This window comes from Talpa occidentalis, unplaced genomic scaffold (genome assembly GCF_014898055.3).
Source record: "Talpa occidentalis isolate TD23 unplaced genomic scaffold, MPIMG_talOcc4v2.1 talOcc4.17, whole genome shotgun sequence".
In the NCBI taxonomy this organism is placed as follows: domain Eukaryota; kingdom Metazoa; phylum Chordata; class Mammalia; order Eulipotyphla; family Talpidae; genus Talpa; species Talpa occidentalis.
In genome coordinates, this window is record NW_023601754.1 from 28,332,438 (window position 1) to 28,347,236 (window position 14,799).

A 14,799-nucleotide genomic window follows, 5' to 3' on the forward strand; every position below is an offset into this window, starting at 1 on the left:
ATCCAGGCACTCTGGTCTACTGCAGGCAAAGTCTGGGGGCCTCGGGTGTCCTTTCAGGGCCCCAGTCCTTCCAGGACTCTGACCCCATTGGACATCTCACTTTGCCAGATGCTTGGGGGCCCTCCTGAGCGCTGCCTTGGGCTCCCTGCTTGGCTGGCACCCCCATCCAACAGTCCCTCCCTGTACCACAGGGCTGGAATGGTTGTTCATCTCGAAGAACTTCCTACCACACCCACCTGCCCCAGGTGACCTGGGCCTCCTGGGTAGCCCATGCAGGCCGTGGAGACAGGCTCGAGAAGTGAAACTAAGGCAGAAGTTGGAGCACTGAGGCAGAGCAGCCAGTCGTTAGTCTGATGAGTCACAGTTTAACACCTTTACACACTCACTGTGAGTCACAGATGGGACAGGGATCAGGGAACACCATGCACTTGCAGGCTGAATCTTAATAGTAACCCCAATAAGGAGTGACATGGAACAGAATGCCCCCTACACACACACACACACACACACACACAAACACACACACACTCATCCTGAAGAGGACAGTCCCAGAGGCATTGCCCAGGTGGCTACTCACTTCAGGGACCGCAGAGTGCCCAGTCTTGGGAGCAGTTGGGCCACCTGGGCCGCACCTTCGTCCCCCAGGTGGTTGCCTGATAAGCTGGGGTGGGGGGGTGAGGGGAGATGGGTTAGTGGTAGAGGTGGGCTGGAGCTTTGTCTCATCCCCCTTCACTCAGCTTCTCCTGAAATGGGGCCCGGCCATGGGCTGCCAGGCAGATGGCAGCAGGTTTCCTCCAGGCAACTGGGGTACCCCTGGGGTTCTCATCCCGAGGTGTGTGACCCCTGTGGTGTCAAAGGTGGGGGCCTGTATTTTAAGGGAAGAGTCACAACTTTTACCAGCCTTTCTAGGAGGTTTCCTGATTTATCAGGGAAAGAACTGGTGAGCAAAAACTTTTAATAAAAGGAAAAGCAAAGCAAACTGGAAAACCCAGCATACTAACACCCACTAACTGCGGGGTCCCCCTCCCACCTTCCACGGCAACTACTCACTCTAGGTCACTGAGTTCCCCCAGGCGGCAGCTTCCTTGCAGCGCTTTGCAGAGCTGCACTAGGTGTGTGGCTTGCAAACCACAGTGAGTCAGCCTGCAGCGAAGAAACAGGCCCTGCAGCTCCTGCCCCAGGGACAGAGGCTGCACTCCCCTCACCCCCCACTGGCAGAGAACAAGGCTCGCAGGAGGGGGTCTGGATGCTTCTGGCACTGAGACAGACAAAAGGGGACCCCAGCACACATCACATAAGATGTCACACACAAGCAGAGGAGCCAGAGTCAGAGGCGCAGAGGAGAGCAATGTGGGGAGGGAAGGAACAGGGCGGGAGGGAGAGGCGAGGAGGGGAGACAGACCATGCCAGAGGAGGTCAGACAATGAGAAAAAGGGCAGCAGAGAGAGAGACAGAAGCTATGAGAGAGCCCAGAAATGACAGAGACAGGCAGGGAGAGATGAATGCACGGAAGGCCAGAGGAGTACTAACGGGAACACTGCCAGGGGCTTGCTGAAGCCTTGGCCTAGGACCCAGGGCCTAGGACCCAGGCGAGTGCGCCCCATCTTCTCCATTCAGTGCTCATACAACCCTTTAGCCCCTGAAGGTCTGGAAGCCAAGGGGACTGAGGTTCCCAGCAGTGAAGGTGACAGAAGGGTTAGCCCCATCTGGGGTGGGCTGGGCAGGGGAGGTGAGAGACCGGAAGCCAGGCTATGTCCTCTGGGAAGCACATGGGGTTGGGGGGCTGGGCCGGGCTTTGAAAGAGAAGGGAGGAGGCTGGGCCCACATCTGGGACTTGTAGGTTATCGCAGTACCTGATCCTTTGGGCGCGCAGGGGCAGCAGGGGCAGCTCAGAGGGCACGCGGGGCATGAAGCTGTCAGCACTTGTAGCTCTGGAGGGACACACACACGCCCACCGTTTGAAAGTTCTCTCTTGGCCTCACTTCCCAGCATCCCTCTCTACACTAGGCCTGGAGACAATCAGACCTGGGTTCCAATGGGCGTCTGTGTTTCCCAGTTGGATGCCTGGAACCAATCTCTTAACTTCTCACTGGGAGAATGTATGTGAATTCCCTTAGTTGGGTGCTTGGTGCATAGTAAGTGCTCAATTAAACTTGACTGTTCATGTCATTAATCTCATCATCATCATCAGTCCCTGTATCAGTCTCTGTGCCAATCTAGTTCTCCATAGTTCAGATGCTACAGAAGAGATTGGAGGTGGACGCTGAGGAACAAAGAGCTGAGTCTATGCGCATGTGCTGGACTGGGACAATCCAGGAAGGCACCCTGGAGGAGGCAAACACCCTTTAAAGGGTCTTTCTTGTGCCCAAAGGAAGCAGAAATGCTGATCAAATTCACAGCTACAGGCCAGGTGACTCTTTGGGTTTAGACTGAAGGATCTTGTCTCCTGTGGCTCCCCACCTCAGGGAGTCATCCACATCCTGCATTGCAAGGCTCTATTCAGACACCACTTGGGCAATGTGGAGGCAGTATGGCCCTTGACCCTTCCCTTTAGGACTGCATCTCTTGCCAAGCCCGCTGGCTTCCTGCACCTTCGTGAATGATGTCAAGGCCCCTGGCAGTTGAGCAGCACTGTCTAGCTGGTGAGGTTGGGGAGGGCAGGGCCCTTGTGGAGGGCGAGGCCGGGATGGATGCTGGGGCCCTACCTCTTCTGGGTCCCCTCCTGCTCCTCCGGCTCTGGGGCAAACGTGAAGACCGCAATTTTGTGCATTAGGCTGTGGGGAGAAGACAAGGGGGGGGGGCGACAGGAGGTTGATGGGTCCCTGCCCTCTGTGTCATGTTTTACCCCGCCCTGGAGGGACCTGGAGGGTGCCAGGTCCCTGACTCTAGCAGCACCCATTTCCTCTTTCTATAAATTTTCAGACCTCTGAAGTCTTTCTATCACAGAGATTTCACCACATCATTTCCTGCCAAGCCCCTGAAAGAAAATTTCAGTTTTTGCTTCTCTGGTTTGGGCCTGAGCCCTGCACCCTCCTCCCTCTGTCCATTGTGTTCCTGGAGTGCTGGGAGTGCCCTGGCCAGGGTGCTCACTCGCCCCGAAGGAGGTCCCTGCCAGCTCTGTCCAGGCATTGAGCACCCACACGAGACAATAACTTACATCAGGAGCTTCCCTAACTTCATCTTTGTAAACTGAATGCTCTGGACACGTTATATAAAAGATATTTCTGTTTCTTAATGCAAACGTCCTATTTTTCCCCTATGCAGAACTTAGGAAATATAGCAATGTAAGAAGAAAATAAAGAAAAATCACCTGCAATCTCTTCCCCCTACCAATGAGTGCAGGTCACATCTTTTTTTAAATGCATCTTTAAAATTTTTTTTTCCTTTTAAGAATGGGATTAAAATAACAGGACCTTTTTAAAAGTTAGTTTTTCAAGGGACAGGTGAATTGAGGGTGACAAAGTGTTGATATTATTGTGGGGACTGGGGTTTTCAGTATAGCTTGGGTATGTCTATGAAAGTGGGATAAAAGAAACAAATTCTTCTTTTTATGTTCACTTGACATGCCACACTCACGCCCTCTTCTCGTCATTGCACTGAGTTCTTCTCTCTGGGGACCAATACTTAGACAAACATCCTGCAACAGTTGGTGTGCCATCCTCTGACCTCTCTTGCAGAAATTTCTAGAAGTGGGCCTCTCTGGTGGTGGCGCAGGCAGTTGAGCGCTGTGCTGTGAAGCTGTCTGCAGCCTCTGCAGCGCCGGTTCGATCCCGGCAGGCCGGCGAGAATCCCAAATGATGCGGCAGACCTCTCCTGTCTTGCCTGCTGCTCTCCTCAGCAGTGTATTTCCGTCAGTCTGCCTGTTCTGCTCCCCACTCTGTCTCTGGTGAATCCTCTCACCCTCCCGTACATCTGGCCTGTACCCCGGTTCTTATATAAATAAATAAAATCTTAAGAAAAAAAAAGAAATTTCCAGAAGTGAGGGGTATGTTATTTGAAAGCCATTAGGGATCCTTTGTTGAATCCTGATAAACAGTGAACTAAGCTACCTCTTGGAATGAATCTGGTCTTTCTCTTATTTGAGGGTGTTTAAATTAGGGACCACGCTAATTGAGAGCCCCCCTGAGTGGGGAATTATGTTGACATTAATTAGCATCTGCCATCACTTCCTTGGACTGAGTACCAAGACTTAAAGCAATAAAATTTGGCCCAACTGTTGGGTTCCTGCAGCAGAGCCTGAGCCTGTGAATGCACTGGGCAGGGGGTGCCAAGTAGTCACTCTCAGTCGAGCTGGCAAGGGACCCAGGAATGCAGAACAGGGCAGGTCCTCGGCATGACCCCACAGGTTGCTTTGGAGCGTGAATAGCACAAACTTCTATCCCACCGGAGGTAAGGGGACTGAGGGCTACCTAAGCCTTGGACATTGGCCACTCCTGGTTGGCAGGGAGGGTGGGGGTGTGACCTACCAGCCCGGGGCAGTCCTCTGGAGGACACAGAAGCGGGGAGTGGCCACACCTGCTGCAGCTAGAACAGGTGCAGCAGCTAGAAACGAGGTCTTGGGACACCAGCCGCAGCACCTGGGTCTCAAAGGCCTGGGTTGGAGACTACTCCAAGGACACAGGAGAGAATGAGGGGGGTGGCTAGAAGCGCCCACCTGATGTGCAGTTCCTCCAGGGCCCGGCACGTGCTCACTGCACTCAGCACACCGGGCACCCCGGCCACAGAGAGCCCACTGTCACTGAGGCTGTGGAGAAGAGGAGGGAGAGAGGCATCAGTGTGGGGATGAAGCCCCAGCCCCAGTCAGCTCCAGCCCCCTCCTCCTGGCACTCATGGGATGTCCTGGGTCCTTAACCAGAGGGTCTCAAAGACTCTGGCTCCTGTGGAGGAGCCGAGGGGCGAATGACTCACTCAAGAGATCAGGGTTCTCCAGCTGGAGTGTTAAGACCCGACCCACCGTGTTTGCCTCTCTGAGCCTCAGCTTCTTGATATGTAAAACAATGGCCATTTTAATTTGATCTTACACACGGGGAAACTGAGGCCCAGGGACATCAAATTACTTTCCCAGGGTCACAAAACTACTGAGTGACCAAGCCAGCATGTAAAGCCAAAGCCAAAGCCCCAAACCTATAACCCAACCCACACTTGGTTCAAAGTCACCAGCACATCCCACCCCACTCAGCCCCACAGTCCCCCACACAGCCTTTCTTTTCATACCACCGCCCTGGCAACTCCTTTACCCCAACACCCCACCCAACTAATATACCACTATCTCCTATAATCCAACCCAGCACCCCATAATGGATCCACCCAACACCCCAACGTTGTTCTGATGCAACACCCCACCCCATCTCAGGGCTGTTGCGAGGACAAATTGGAACATAAGCCCCTGGTACACAAGGAGTGTGTTCTACATGCACAGGCGGCTTTAGACAGTGGCTTGTGCCAGCGGCAAAGGTCAGGCTTGGCAGGCCCCTCCCCTTCTCTGGAGCTGGAGAAAGTAGAGGTGGCTGGGGGAGCAGCACTGTGGCTGTGACTGTGGCCATGGGCCTGGGGACCGGGGGCAGGGGGCAGGGGTTCTCCAAAGCTGATGGGCAACTCACTCCAGCTTCAGCTTCCTGGTGACGCGTAGCTGGGCCACAGCCTCTGCCATCAGTTGACAGCCTTTATCTTCCAGCTTGTTCTCTGAGAGGCTGAGACAGAGGAGCCTGTGCTCAACCCTCAGCACTCACACTGCCCTGCAATGACTTTAGTCAAAGCATCCCTAATAAATGACCCTTGCAAATAAGGAACCTTAAAAGACAGTACACATGCCTGGCACTGGCGTAGGCGCTTCTATCGTCAGTGGCTATTGGATCCCTCCCTCAGCCCCCCAATGAAACAGGCACAATTAATATTCTCATCATACTGTGAGTACAGAGGGGTTAGTGGGCACTTGCTCAGAGGTGGGTCCGGGATTTGAACCCAGGCAGCTTGACTCCAATGCCCCACCCTCAACTTTCTCTGTGTAGGGCAACCTATATAATTGCATTTTATGCTTATCGGGGCATCTGATCTCTTTAGGGGTCAGGGAAGACTTCGCTGATGTTTGAGCTGCTTGCTAGAAAAACTAGGAGTTCAATAGGTAAGGGGTGGGAGAACGATGGGGCTGGGTGTGCTGGTCGTCAGAACAGCGTATTCAAAGGCCCTGTGACAGCGCATCTGAGGGCCTGAAAGGGAGCCTGTTGTCTGGGCTGAGCAAGGGTAGGGTCAGTTGATATTAGGGAGCTGGAGGCACCTGTGATCCATGGTTCTGGATCACACAGTATTTTAGGATTTAGGCTTTATCCTGAGCAGTGGGAAGGAGAGGATGGGGCAGGCAGCCAGGTGGAGGTGGGCAGTGAGGAGGCAGGGAGCCCCACCAGGAGCTGAGAGCTGAGAGTGGGTTAGACTAGGGAGATGGATGAAAAGAGGAGGGAGAAAAGAAAATGGTTCTGAGAACAACCGAGGATGGACTGGTTATGGGGGGAAGGGAAGGGAGTTGAGAGGTGGTTGGTCTGTGTAATCAGGTGGGTGATGGGGCCTTTATAGCAGGTAAGAGCACTGCGGGGTGCAGGCTTGGTGGAGATGAAGTAGGTGGAAATGAGTTTGGTAAAAAATCCACCTTCTCATCCTGTCTTGGTTCTCTCAGTGGGGCAGGCCAAGGCTCAAGCTTTGGACACTAAGGCAGCCCTCACCCCGTCCACCGCATCCTAGAGGGGAGCCCCTCACCTCAAAACACATTATGACAATCTCTCACTTCACCTTCATGCCCATTGGATTCCCTGGGATGGTGCTAGCAGGGCTCCCCCTGCGCCAGCACCCCCACCAATTCCCAAGCCCTACTCAAACACTCTGCCCAGGAGCTAGACATCGTGGGCCTTTCTCTGGTCCAAAAGGAGGAGGCCAATTCACTCCATTCTAGGAGAAAGACAGGCCTCTGGTTTGGAAGCTAGACCTGGAAGGTGGAGCTTCTGCTCTGCAGACCCCAGTGCCAGGGTTACTAGGGTGAGGCCAGGAGTCGGACTGTCTGAGCTTGATCTCTGGCCTGGACTCTTCCCAGCTGTGTTATCTTGAGCAAATTTACCTTTTTGGGGCTCAACTTCCCCCCTCTGTAAAATGTGCATAGTAACAGCGTCCACATGATGGAGAAGGACGAGATGAGAGGATGTACGGAAGCCAGTACAAGGAAGTGCTAACTACTGGTGACCCCCGCCCCAATTCCTAACGGGACAGCATGCCCCTTCCCTGCACTGTCCACCCCAAGGGGAGCCCTCCCTATGCCTCCCACCCTCTCCATCCCAGCCTTCCCCACAATACTCACTCCACTTCCTTCAGGTGAGGGCATTCCCGGAGCTGCGCTATCAGCACTTTCATATCATGGAGTGTGAGATGACACTTCTGGAGACTGGAGCGAGAGTGGGGGGCAGACGGGCTCAGGGCTGGAAGCTACACCAGGCCTCCTCTAGCTCAGAGTGCCCCTGCCAGGAGTGGGAAGGAGCCAGGAAGGACAGACCTGGGTTTAATCCTGGCCTTGGCCTTAGTAGCTGGCTGATCTTGAACAAGGCATTTAAACCATTTAGACTCACTCTCCTCCTATGTCAAATGGGAATAACAATGTGTATGTGACAGGGCTTTCAGGAGAATCAAACAAGGCAGTAAAGAGCACAGTGCCCACTATACAGCAGGACCCAATAGATTCTTTTGTTATAACAGACGCTCCTTGTTCAGGCCAAGATGGTTTATTCATGTCCCTTCCTACATCTTTTCCATGTCTTCTTTCCTCTACCTTCCCTGCCCATGCTATCCCTCCCTTGGGAAGGGACTTTCCCTCCATGTCATGCCCCGCCCCCCCTTGCAGCAATGGGTCCCCCACTGAGGTACCTGAGGGTCAGGCTTCTGTTCTGAGTCTCTTTCCTCTGGCTGGCACTTCCCTGCAGGTCTGGGACTCTGGCAAGAACAAATCAAACACTGGTTTGGGCTCAGGAATCCAGGGCTTGACGAACCAAACCTGGATCCCTTGGCTTCTAGGGGCTGAAGACCCTGTCACTTGACCCACATATTCATTCATGTTCATTTGTTAATGGGTAGCAAAGACAGTTGCTTGCAGGAGCTGAAGGAGCTATGCAGGAACAAAAGATTTGAGTTCAAGTAGAACCTTTATTCAACTTCTGGCTTTTCCATTTGTAACTGTGTGGCCTTGGGCAAGTCACTTTGCCCATCTGAGCCTCAATTTTTGCTTTTCTAGAATGGGATGGCGATGTGTAACACTTGGCATGACTGAAGGGTTGAATGAGATGATGTAAGGTTAAGTGCCTGCACAGGCACACAATTGAAGCCTCATGAAAAGAAGCTCTATTCTTTAAGACACAATGGTCTCCGTTTGCAGATGTGTCACCTCTGGTTCAGAATGCAGGGAGCATGGACTGTATGTGGGCCTAGGCTATGGGAAGCAACAGCACCTACAGGTGTTCTCCTACTGGGCCAGGGGAGAGCTGGTGGTTGCAGGCATGTTGGAACATTATGAGCCACAGGCTCCAGAGCCACGGGTCTGCACTGTTCAACAGAACATTCTGGGATGATGGTTATGTCTTCTATCTGTGCCATCCACTAAGGAAGCCACTGGCCACCGGGACCATCTAGCATCTGAAATGTGGCTAACGTGACTGATGAACTGAAGTGTTCATTTTACTAAATTTTAATTGATCTAAATTTAAATAGTCACATGTGGTTAGTGGCTACTGTATTCACCATGACAATTCCAGACAGAGGGAAAGAAGACATGGTCCTACTGGATCATTGTATGGGTGAGGAAATTGAGGCTGAGAGAAGGAAAAAGACTTGCAACACCATCTGTGTCTAAGTCTCAGCTATGAAGGGGTGGGGGAAAGCACATTAGGCTGTACCTTCATAGAAAGTCAGCTTCCCTTTCTTCACTCAGCCAGCACTGGCCAAGATGGAATCCATGCTGAGTTAGAACAGCAAACATTTGAGTGATAACTGGACACCAGCAGTGTTCTAAGCATTTTTAGTGTATTAGCTCACTTAATTCTCTTAACAATTCTAGGTAACATATGTAGGCACCTTAACTCCCTTCCCTTTTCATAAGATGGAAGAATTTTCCAAGGGCTTCCTCCATATAATAATATCAATCAAAAGTATCATTGCAAACTCCCTAAGGTTCTGACTAACTCTGAGATTTCTGGAGATGTTACCTCCCCACAGGGGCCAGATGTGGTCCAGATAGACTAGAGGAAGCAAATTCTTTGACAACTCTGAGAAGTAATTCATTCCTTAGGTCAGCAATAGCAAAAAGAACCCCCATGTTCCAGCTCTTCCTAGGCTCTCTTGGCCACCTCCACCCTACAACTACTGAGCCCAGAGCACTTCTCAAGATGAGGTGATACCCACCCACTCCCAGCTTCTTACCCTTGCAGATCTGCTGCTGGCACTGGAGAGAGAGTGAAGATGACATCCTCCTGCCTGCAGAAACAGACATGGAGTCACGAGACCCACGGACTGGAAACCAGCACGTTACCCCCCAGCCTGTGCTCCTCTTGTGCCCAACCAACCAGAGAAGTCTGATTTTGTAATTGACACCAAAAGAACAGATTTGGCAAAACATTTAAAAAATTGACTGTCCCATTGCTTGATGGATCCTGAGTATTTTTGAAAGTGAGGAAAACAATTTTTTTCAAGGCGGATGATAAAAATAAGGAAGACTTAAAGTTCTTTAGAGGTGTCTCCATGTTTTAGGATTAAGAGGTATGGCACTTAACCTACCCCAAGTTCCAAACAGGTAACGCTACTTCAGCACCACGGAGAGCGACTCGTGGCTAAAGGTTCTTCTGCAATTGCTTATGCTTCCTAGATTTGATTCATCCATCCATCCATCCATCCATCCATCCATCCATCCATCCATCCATCCACCAGCCCTTCCATTTAGCCACCCGTCCACTTTTTAATCAATTCATTATCTGTTGAGTGCCAGATGCCAGGCCTAAGCTAGGTTCTGGAGATACTGATGTGAATAAAACAGACTCAGCCATGCACCATCGGTGTTGCAGGCTAGGGCCTTCCTCCTTTCTCCTTCCCCCAGTTTCTCCTTCTCTTTCCTCTCTGAAGACCAGCCTCCCATGCCTGCTCACCTGACCTTCAGCATCCTGACAGTAGGGCACGTGACTGCCAGCTTTGTCAAGCGGAGTAGTGTCGACGTGGAAATGTAGTTGCGGCTCAAGCTGTGTGGTGTGGAGGAGATGTCAGGAGGGAATGCCCCACCCCGTGGACTCCAGGCTTCTTTTTTTTTTTCTTTAAAGATTTATTTATTCAAGCACTGGGTACAGTCAGAAGCGCGGGAGGGTGAGAGGATTCACCAGAGCCAGAGTGGGGAACAGAACAGGCAGACTGACGAAATACACTGCTGAGAGGAGGAGCAGGCACAGCAGAAGAGATCTACGTGCCATGTGGGACCCTCGCCAGTGGCTGGGGATCGAACCCGTGCTGCAGAGGCTGCAGGCAGCTTTGCAGCCCAGTGCTCAACCGCTGCGCCACCAGGGGAGGCTCCCCCAGGCTTCTTTTATTCTCCAAGGGAGCAGGGTGAGTCAGACAGGGCAGTGGGAAGATTGCTTACTCAAGCTCCCGGACTTTTGCCAGGCCAGGTAGCACCTCCACGATGTCCAGCACATTCTGGTCCTTGAGCTGGTTGTCCTGTAAGCTGTGGGGAGACCAAGACGTTATCCCTCAGCCATCAGGTTGGGGTTCTTGAAAGCACCAGTTGGCAGGTGACAGGCTTGACCACCCTCAGGTGGGTGACACAAGATAAGGCCTAGAACAAGCTGGTGACCTGCTCCATGGAATCCAGCAAGCAAGCAAATAGGTTCTCTGCTGGTCTCATTTCTATACAGTTCCCATGAGGGCATTCCTGCTTGGGAGCACAAGGGATCCAGATGATGGATTCTGAAGGCCTCATGATGTGGGAAGAGGAGATCCAGCATCCTGCTCTCAGGGCTATGCTTGGGATGTGCCTGGGGCTCTAACCCAGGTCCTCTTGGCAGAATCCTGACCAGGATGCAGGAGCCACTGCTTCCAGCTTCAGCTCTGTCCCTGACTCAGAGCTAACACCAATTATAGTCCTTCCTGACCTCAAGTTTCCTGCCTGTAAATGGGGTCCATGACCCAGCCCTTCCTGTGTTTCCAGCTGGAGAAACAAAAGAACTAAAGAGTGTGAGGGCACCTTCACATGTGCTCACTCGTCAAGATAAAGGCTTGTGAATATGAATTCATTAGCATTTACTCTTGCTTCTTATTGAGAGGAATGACAGTCTTTTTTCTCATTTCTTGGAGTGTTCATGAACAAAAACACCCAGCGGAGGGGAGAGAGCAGAGCTTTGGTCCAGCTACTGCTCCACTCAACAAGTGGTGCATCCTAGTGCCAGGTTGCATTTGCCTGGACAAAGGGGTACCCTTTTGAAATCTCATAAAGGTGCCATATAAGCTAGCAGTAGTTCTGCACATGAGTTGTGGCAGAGAGTGCCTGCCCCCACCCTTCTCAGACCACTCAGACACAGATACAGGGCACAGAGCTCGGTGACAGACACATGGCAGGAGTATATCTGTGCATATGTTCACTTGCACTGAAACATGCATGTGGATGGAAGTGCATGTATTTGTATATGGACATGTGTGGGACATGTACTTAAATGAGCAGGCTAATGCAAGTGTGCACACATGTTGCATGAATGTGAAAGTATGTGTGTGGGCCATACATTTGCACGCACCCATGGTGGCCTCCACACTACCATTTCTTCTCCAGGGTCACAGAAAGTGGGGAGAGGGTCTCAAAATGCAAATTCCTTCAAGGCAGAAGAGGCACTGTTCTAGGGTCTTTGGGAAACTTGCATTTGGATGTAGCCCCACCCAACTCCTGAACTCACACCTCCCCTCTCTGAGTCTCACTGACAAGCAACTGGCCAGAACTCGATGGAGTACTCAGGCCCTGTTCAGGGCTCAGAGGAGCCTGAGCATCTGGGCAGTGACACCTCCCACTGACTCCTCCTCCCAGCCGGTGAGCCCTCCTGGAGATCACTCACCTGACCTTTTCCAGCTGTGGACAGAGGGGCAAAGCCCGCAGCAGGTGGCTGATCCCTCGGCCAGTGATGTTAGTTCCTGCTAATCTACAGGGTAAGCAAAGATAGTGGGATGGAATGGGGCTGGGGAAGGAAGTAGGCCCAGAATCTTCCCTATGTAGGGTTAAGAGAAGGGAGGAGAATTCCAGGCATCCCTCCTGAAGAGGTTTCTTGGCTCCAAGTCGTGACTCACCCCAGCTTCTTCAGGTTCTCCATTGTTGGCAAAGTCTTGGAGAGGGCTTCTGCGAAGGCATCCCCACACTTTCTGCTCTTAAAACTGCCAAAGAAAGAGGTAAGGTGACTGAGGATCAGTGCTGGGAAGGGCTGAGAGTTTGTCATCTACTCCCTCCTCCAACAGATGGAGCTTAATATAGTAATATTAGTAGTGGTGGTGGCTGTGGTTGTGACTGTTGTAGTAGTAAATACACAGTATGGCAGAGACTGCAAATTGTCCACCCAAGTCCACTCCACTTCATCTATGGAAATACAGCTAAAGCTGGGAACCCTCCCAGCCAGAGATGGCATTTCCCAGCCTCCTTTGCTGCTCGGTGTGGCCATAAGACTATGTTCTCACCAATGCAATGTGAGTGGAATGAATGTACCCTATTTCCAGCACTGAGTTTAACACATGGAGTGTGTCCAGAATCCATGCTTTGCCTGCAGATGTCAAACAGCTTCTAGAAGCACAGCCTGGACAGAACCCCAGGCCCACAGTGAGAGGGGAATCCAACTGGACCTCAGAGGTCCTGGTGAGGCATAGGGTTTCTTCACTGTGTCACTGGGAAGGAGCAGAAAGGGCCTTTTTGTTCTCACTGTCTAGATTCTCACCCTCTCTTGCTCAGCAGGGGACTCCCAGATGGTAACCTTCCCTCTCCCCAAAAGCCCTGAGCCCTCGTGGGTCCTCCCTTCTCTCCCTTCCCCTGACTCTCACCTGAGATGCTCTACCTGCCCACAGCCTGCCAGAGCCTCAGGACAGCAGGGTTCCAGAGGGCAGCCCTCAAAATCCAGATGGATAGGGGCCTTCCTGTGGCCCAGTATGTTGGTCACAGCAGCCAGGTCACCATAGGTCAGTGGGAAATTGTGGAAGGGCAGTCGACAGGGGAGGTTTTGGGCCACGAGGCCAGCCAGTTCAGATTCCTGGGTCTCACCCACACAGTGACACAGCTCCACAACCTTTGGTCCTGTGAGCTTGCGGTGGGCCAGCTTCTTCAATGCCTGCACAACAGCAGCCTGCTTTGCACCCAACACCTGATCCCACTGTGCCAGCTGGTTAAGGAAGGGACGGCAGGCATGGGAGGCCAGACCTGCCAGGAAGGTGGGGAGATGTTCTGAGAGACCCAGTCTAGCATTAGTCCGCAGCACCCAACGGGAATTGAGGGTGATGTGGCTGGCAACGCTGTCTTTGTCCACATTGCGGTTAGCCATCAGGTAGAGGGCTGCAAAAAACTCCTGCAGGCTAAGGTGGGTGAAGGCATACCCTGTCTCCTGGTGCCCAGGACCTGTGTGGATGCAGAAGGAGGTCAGCAGCTCATGGGCCACTCCAATGGCCAGCATGGGTGGCAGGATGTCTCCTGCAGAGAAGATGACCTTCCCAGTTTCCAGGCCCCTCAGGGCCACCTCGCCAAGGCCGAGCGCGGACTCAGGAGACAGGGGCCCATGGGGGCTGTGGGTGAGCACCATCTGTAGGTAGTTCTGAGTCAGGGTGGGCAGGAGGGCCACAGACTGGCTTGGGGAGTGGCCCTGGAGCAGGTGGTGGAGGCATAGACAGGCTACGCGGCAGAGGGCAGGCACAGCACACATGCTCCGGAGGCGTCCATTTGCCTGCAATTCTGCCAGGGCCGCCTCCTGCAGGGGCTGCTCACTGAAGAAGTGGCTCACGTACTCCTCCATCCGCAGCCGATCAAAGCCCCACATGTGGACCATGGCTGCCTCTGTGGGCAGGAAGGCGGGCAGCTTCCCTGGACGGGAAGTGGCCATTACCCAGCAGCCAGGCAGGACAGTCCCGTGGCAGAGATCAGAGAAGAGGGTGAGGGCTGAGTCTGGGGCCTCAGGGCCTGCAGTCTTCCTGCTGGCACTTGGGTGGAGGGCTTCATCCAGCCCGTCAAAGATCAGCAGGACTCCATCCGCATTCTCCGTCAGGTACCCGAGGACAGCGTCCGGGTCTCCCTCGGGGCTCAGGTACAGGTCAAAAAGCAACTGTGGCAGTGTCAGCAAACTTGTGATCCACTTGAGTTGGCGGAATTCAAACAGAAACAGAGCCTGGAAGCGGTCCAGCTGGCCGCAAGCCCACTTCTGGCAGAGCCGGTGGGCCAGGGTGGTCTTGCCCATGCCCGTCTTCCCCAGGAGCACCATCACCCTCGGGCCCTTGTTAGCCCTGGTGTTGAAGAGGTCCCGGAGATAAGCATCAGTGTCATCTTCTGCCTTGAGGTCCCCCATAATGGCCCCCTCCTGAGTGTTGAAGGGCGCAGTGGCCCGGTTCCACTGCAAGATTGGGGGTATATAGGGCTGGTGGAGGGAGGGGGGTGGCCCTGGGCCAGGGAACCCACTGCCATAGCGCTGAAGGGCCGAAGTTCTCAGCAGCTGCAGGTACCTTTTGGCCAGCTCTGCAGGGAGAGGGAGGAGGTGTGAGTGCAGCTGTCCCAGCCCCAGAACCCCTCAT

At 53.0% G+C, this 14,799-nt stretch overlaps 1 protein-coding gene across 1 annotated transcript in view; it reads right to left on the reverse strand.

Moving 5' to 3' along the window:
- The window catches only part of NLRC5 (NLR family CARD domain containing 5), a 66,769-nt gene that overhangs the window by 33,635 nt on the left and 18,335 nt on the right, over positions 1–14,799 (reverse strand). The window contains exons 6-19 of the mRNA XM_037516395.2: positions 13,072–14,743; positions 12,334–12,417; positions 12,105–12,188; positions 10,646–10,729; positions 10,164–10,253; positions 9,445–9,498; positions 7,900–7,965; positions 7,340–7,423; positions 5,601–5,690; positions 4,655–4,744; positions 2,706–2,774; positions 1,854–1,931; positions 1,051–1,143; positions 578–661 (exon numbers count right to left, since the gene is read on the reverse strand). Of these exons, the coding sequence (XP_037372292.1) occupies positions 578–661; positions 1,051–1,143; positions 1,854–1,931; positions 2,706–2,774; positions 4,655–4,744; positions 5,601–5,690; positions 7,340–7,423; positions 7,900–7,965; positions 9,445–9,498; positions 10,164–10,253; positions 10,646–10,729; positions 12,105–12,188; positions 12,334–12,417; positions 13,072–14,743 (2,722 nt within the window). The remainder of the gene's footprint in view (positions 1–577; positions 662–1,050; positions 1,144–1,853; positions 1,932–2,705; positions 2,775–4,654; positions 4,745–5,600; positions 5,691–7,339; positions 7,424–7,899; positions 7,966–9,444; positions 9,499–10,163; positions 10,254–10,645; positions 10,730–12,104; positions 12,189–12,333; positions 12,418–13,071; positions 14,744–14,799) is intronic.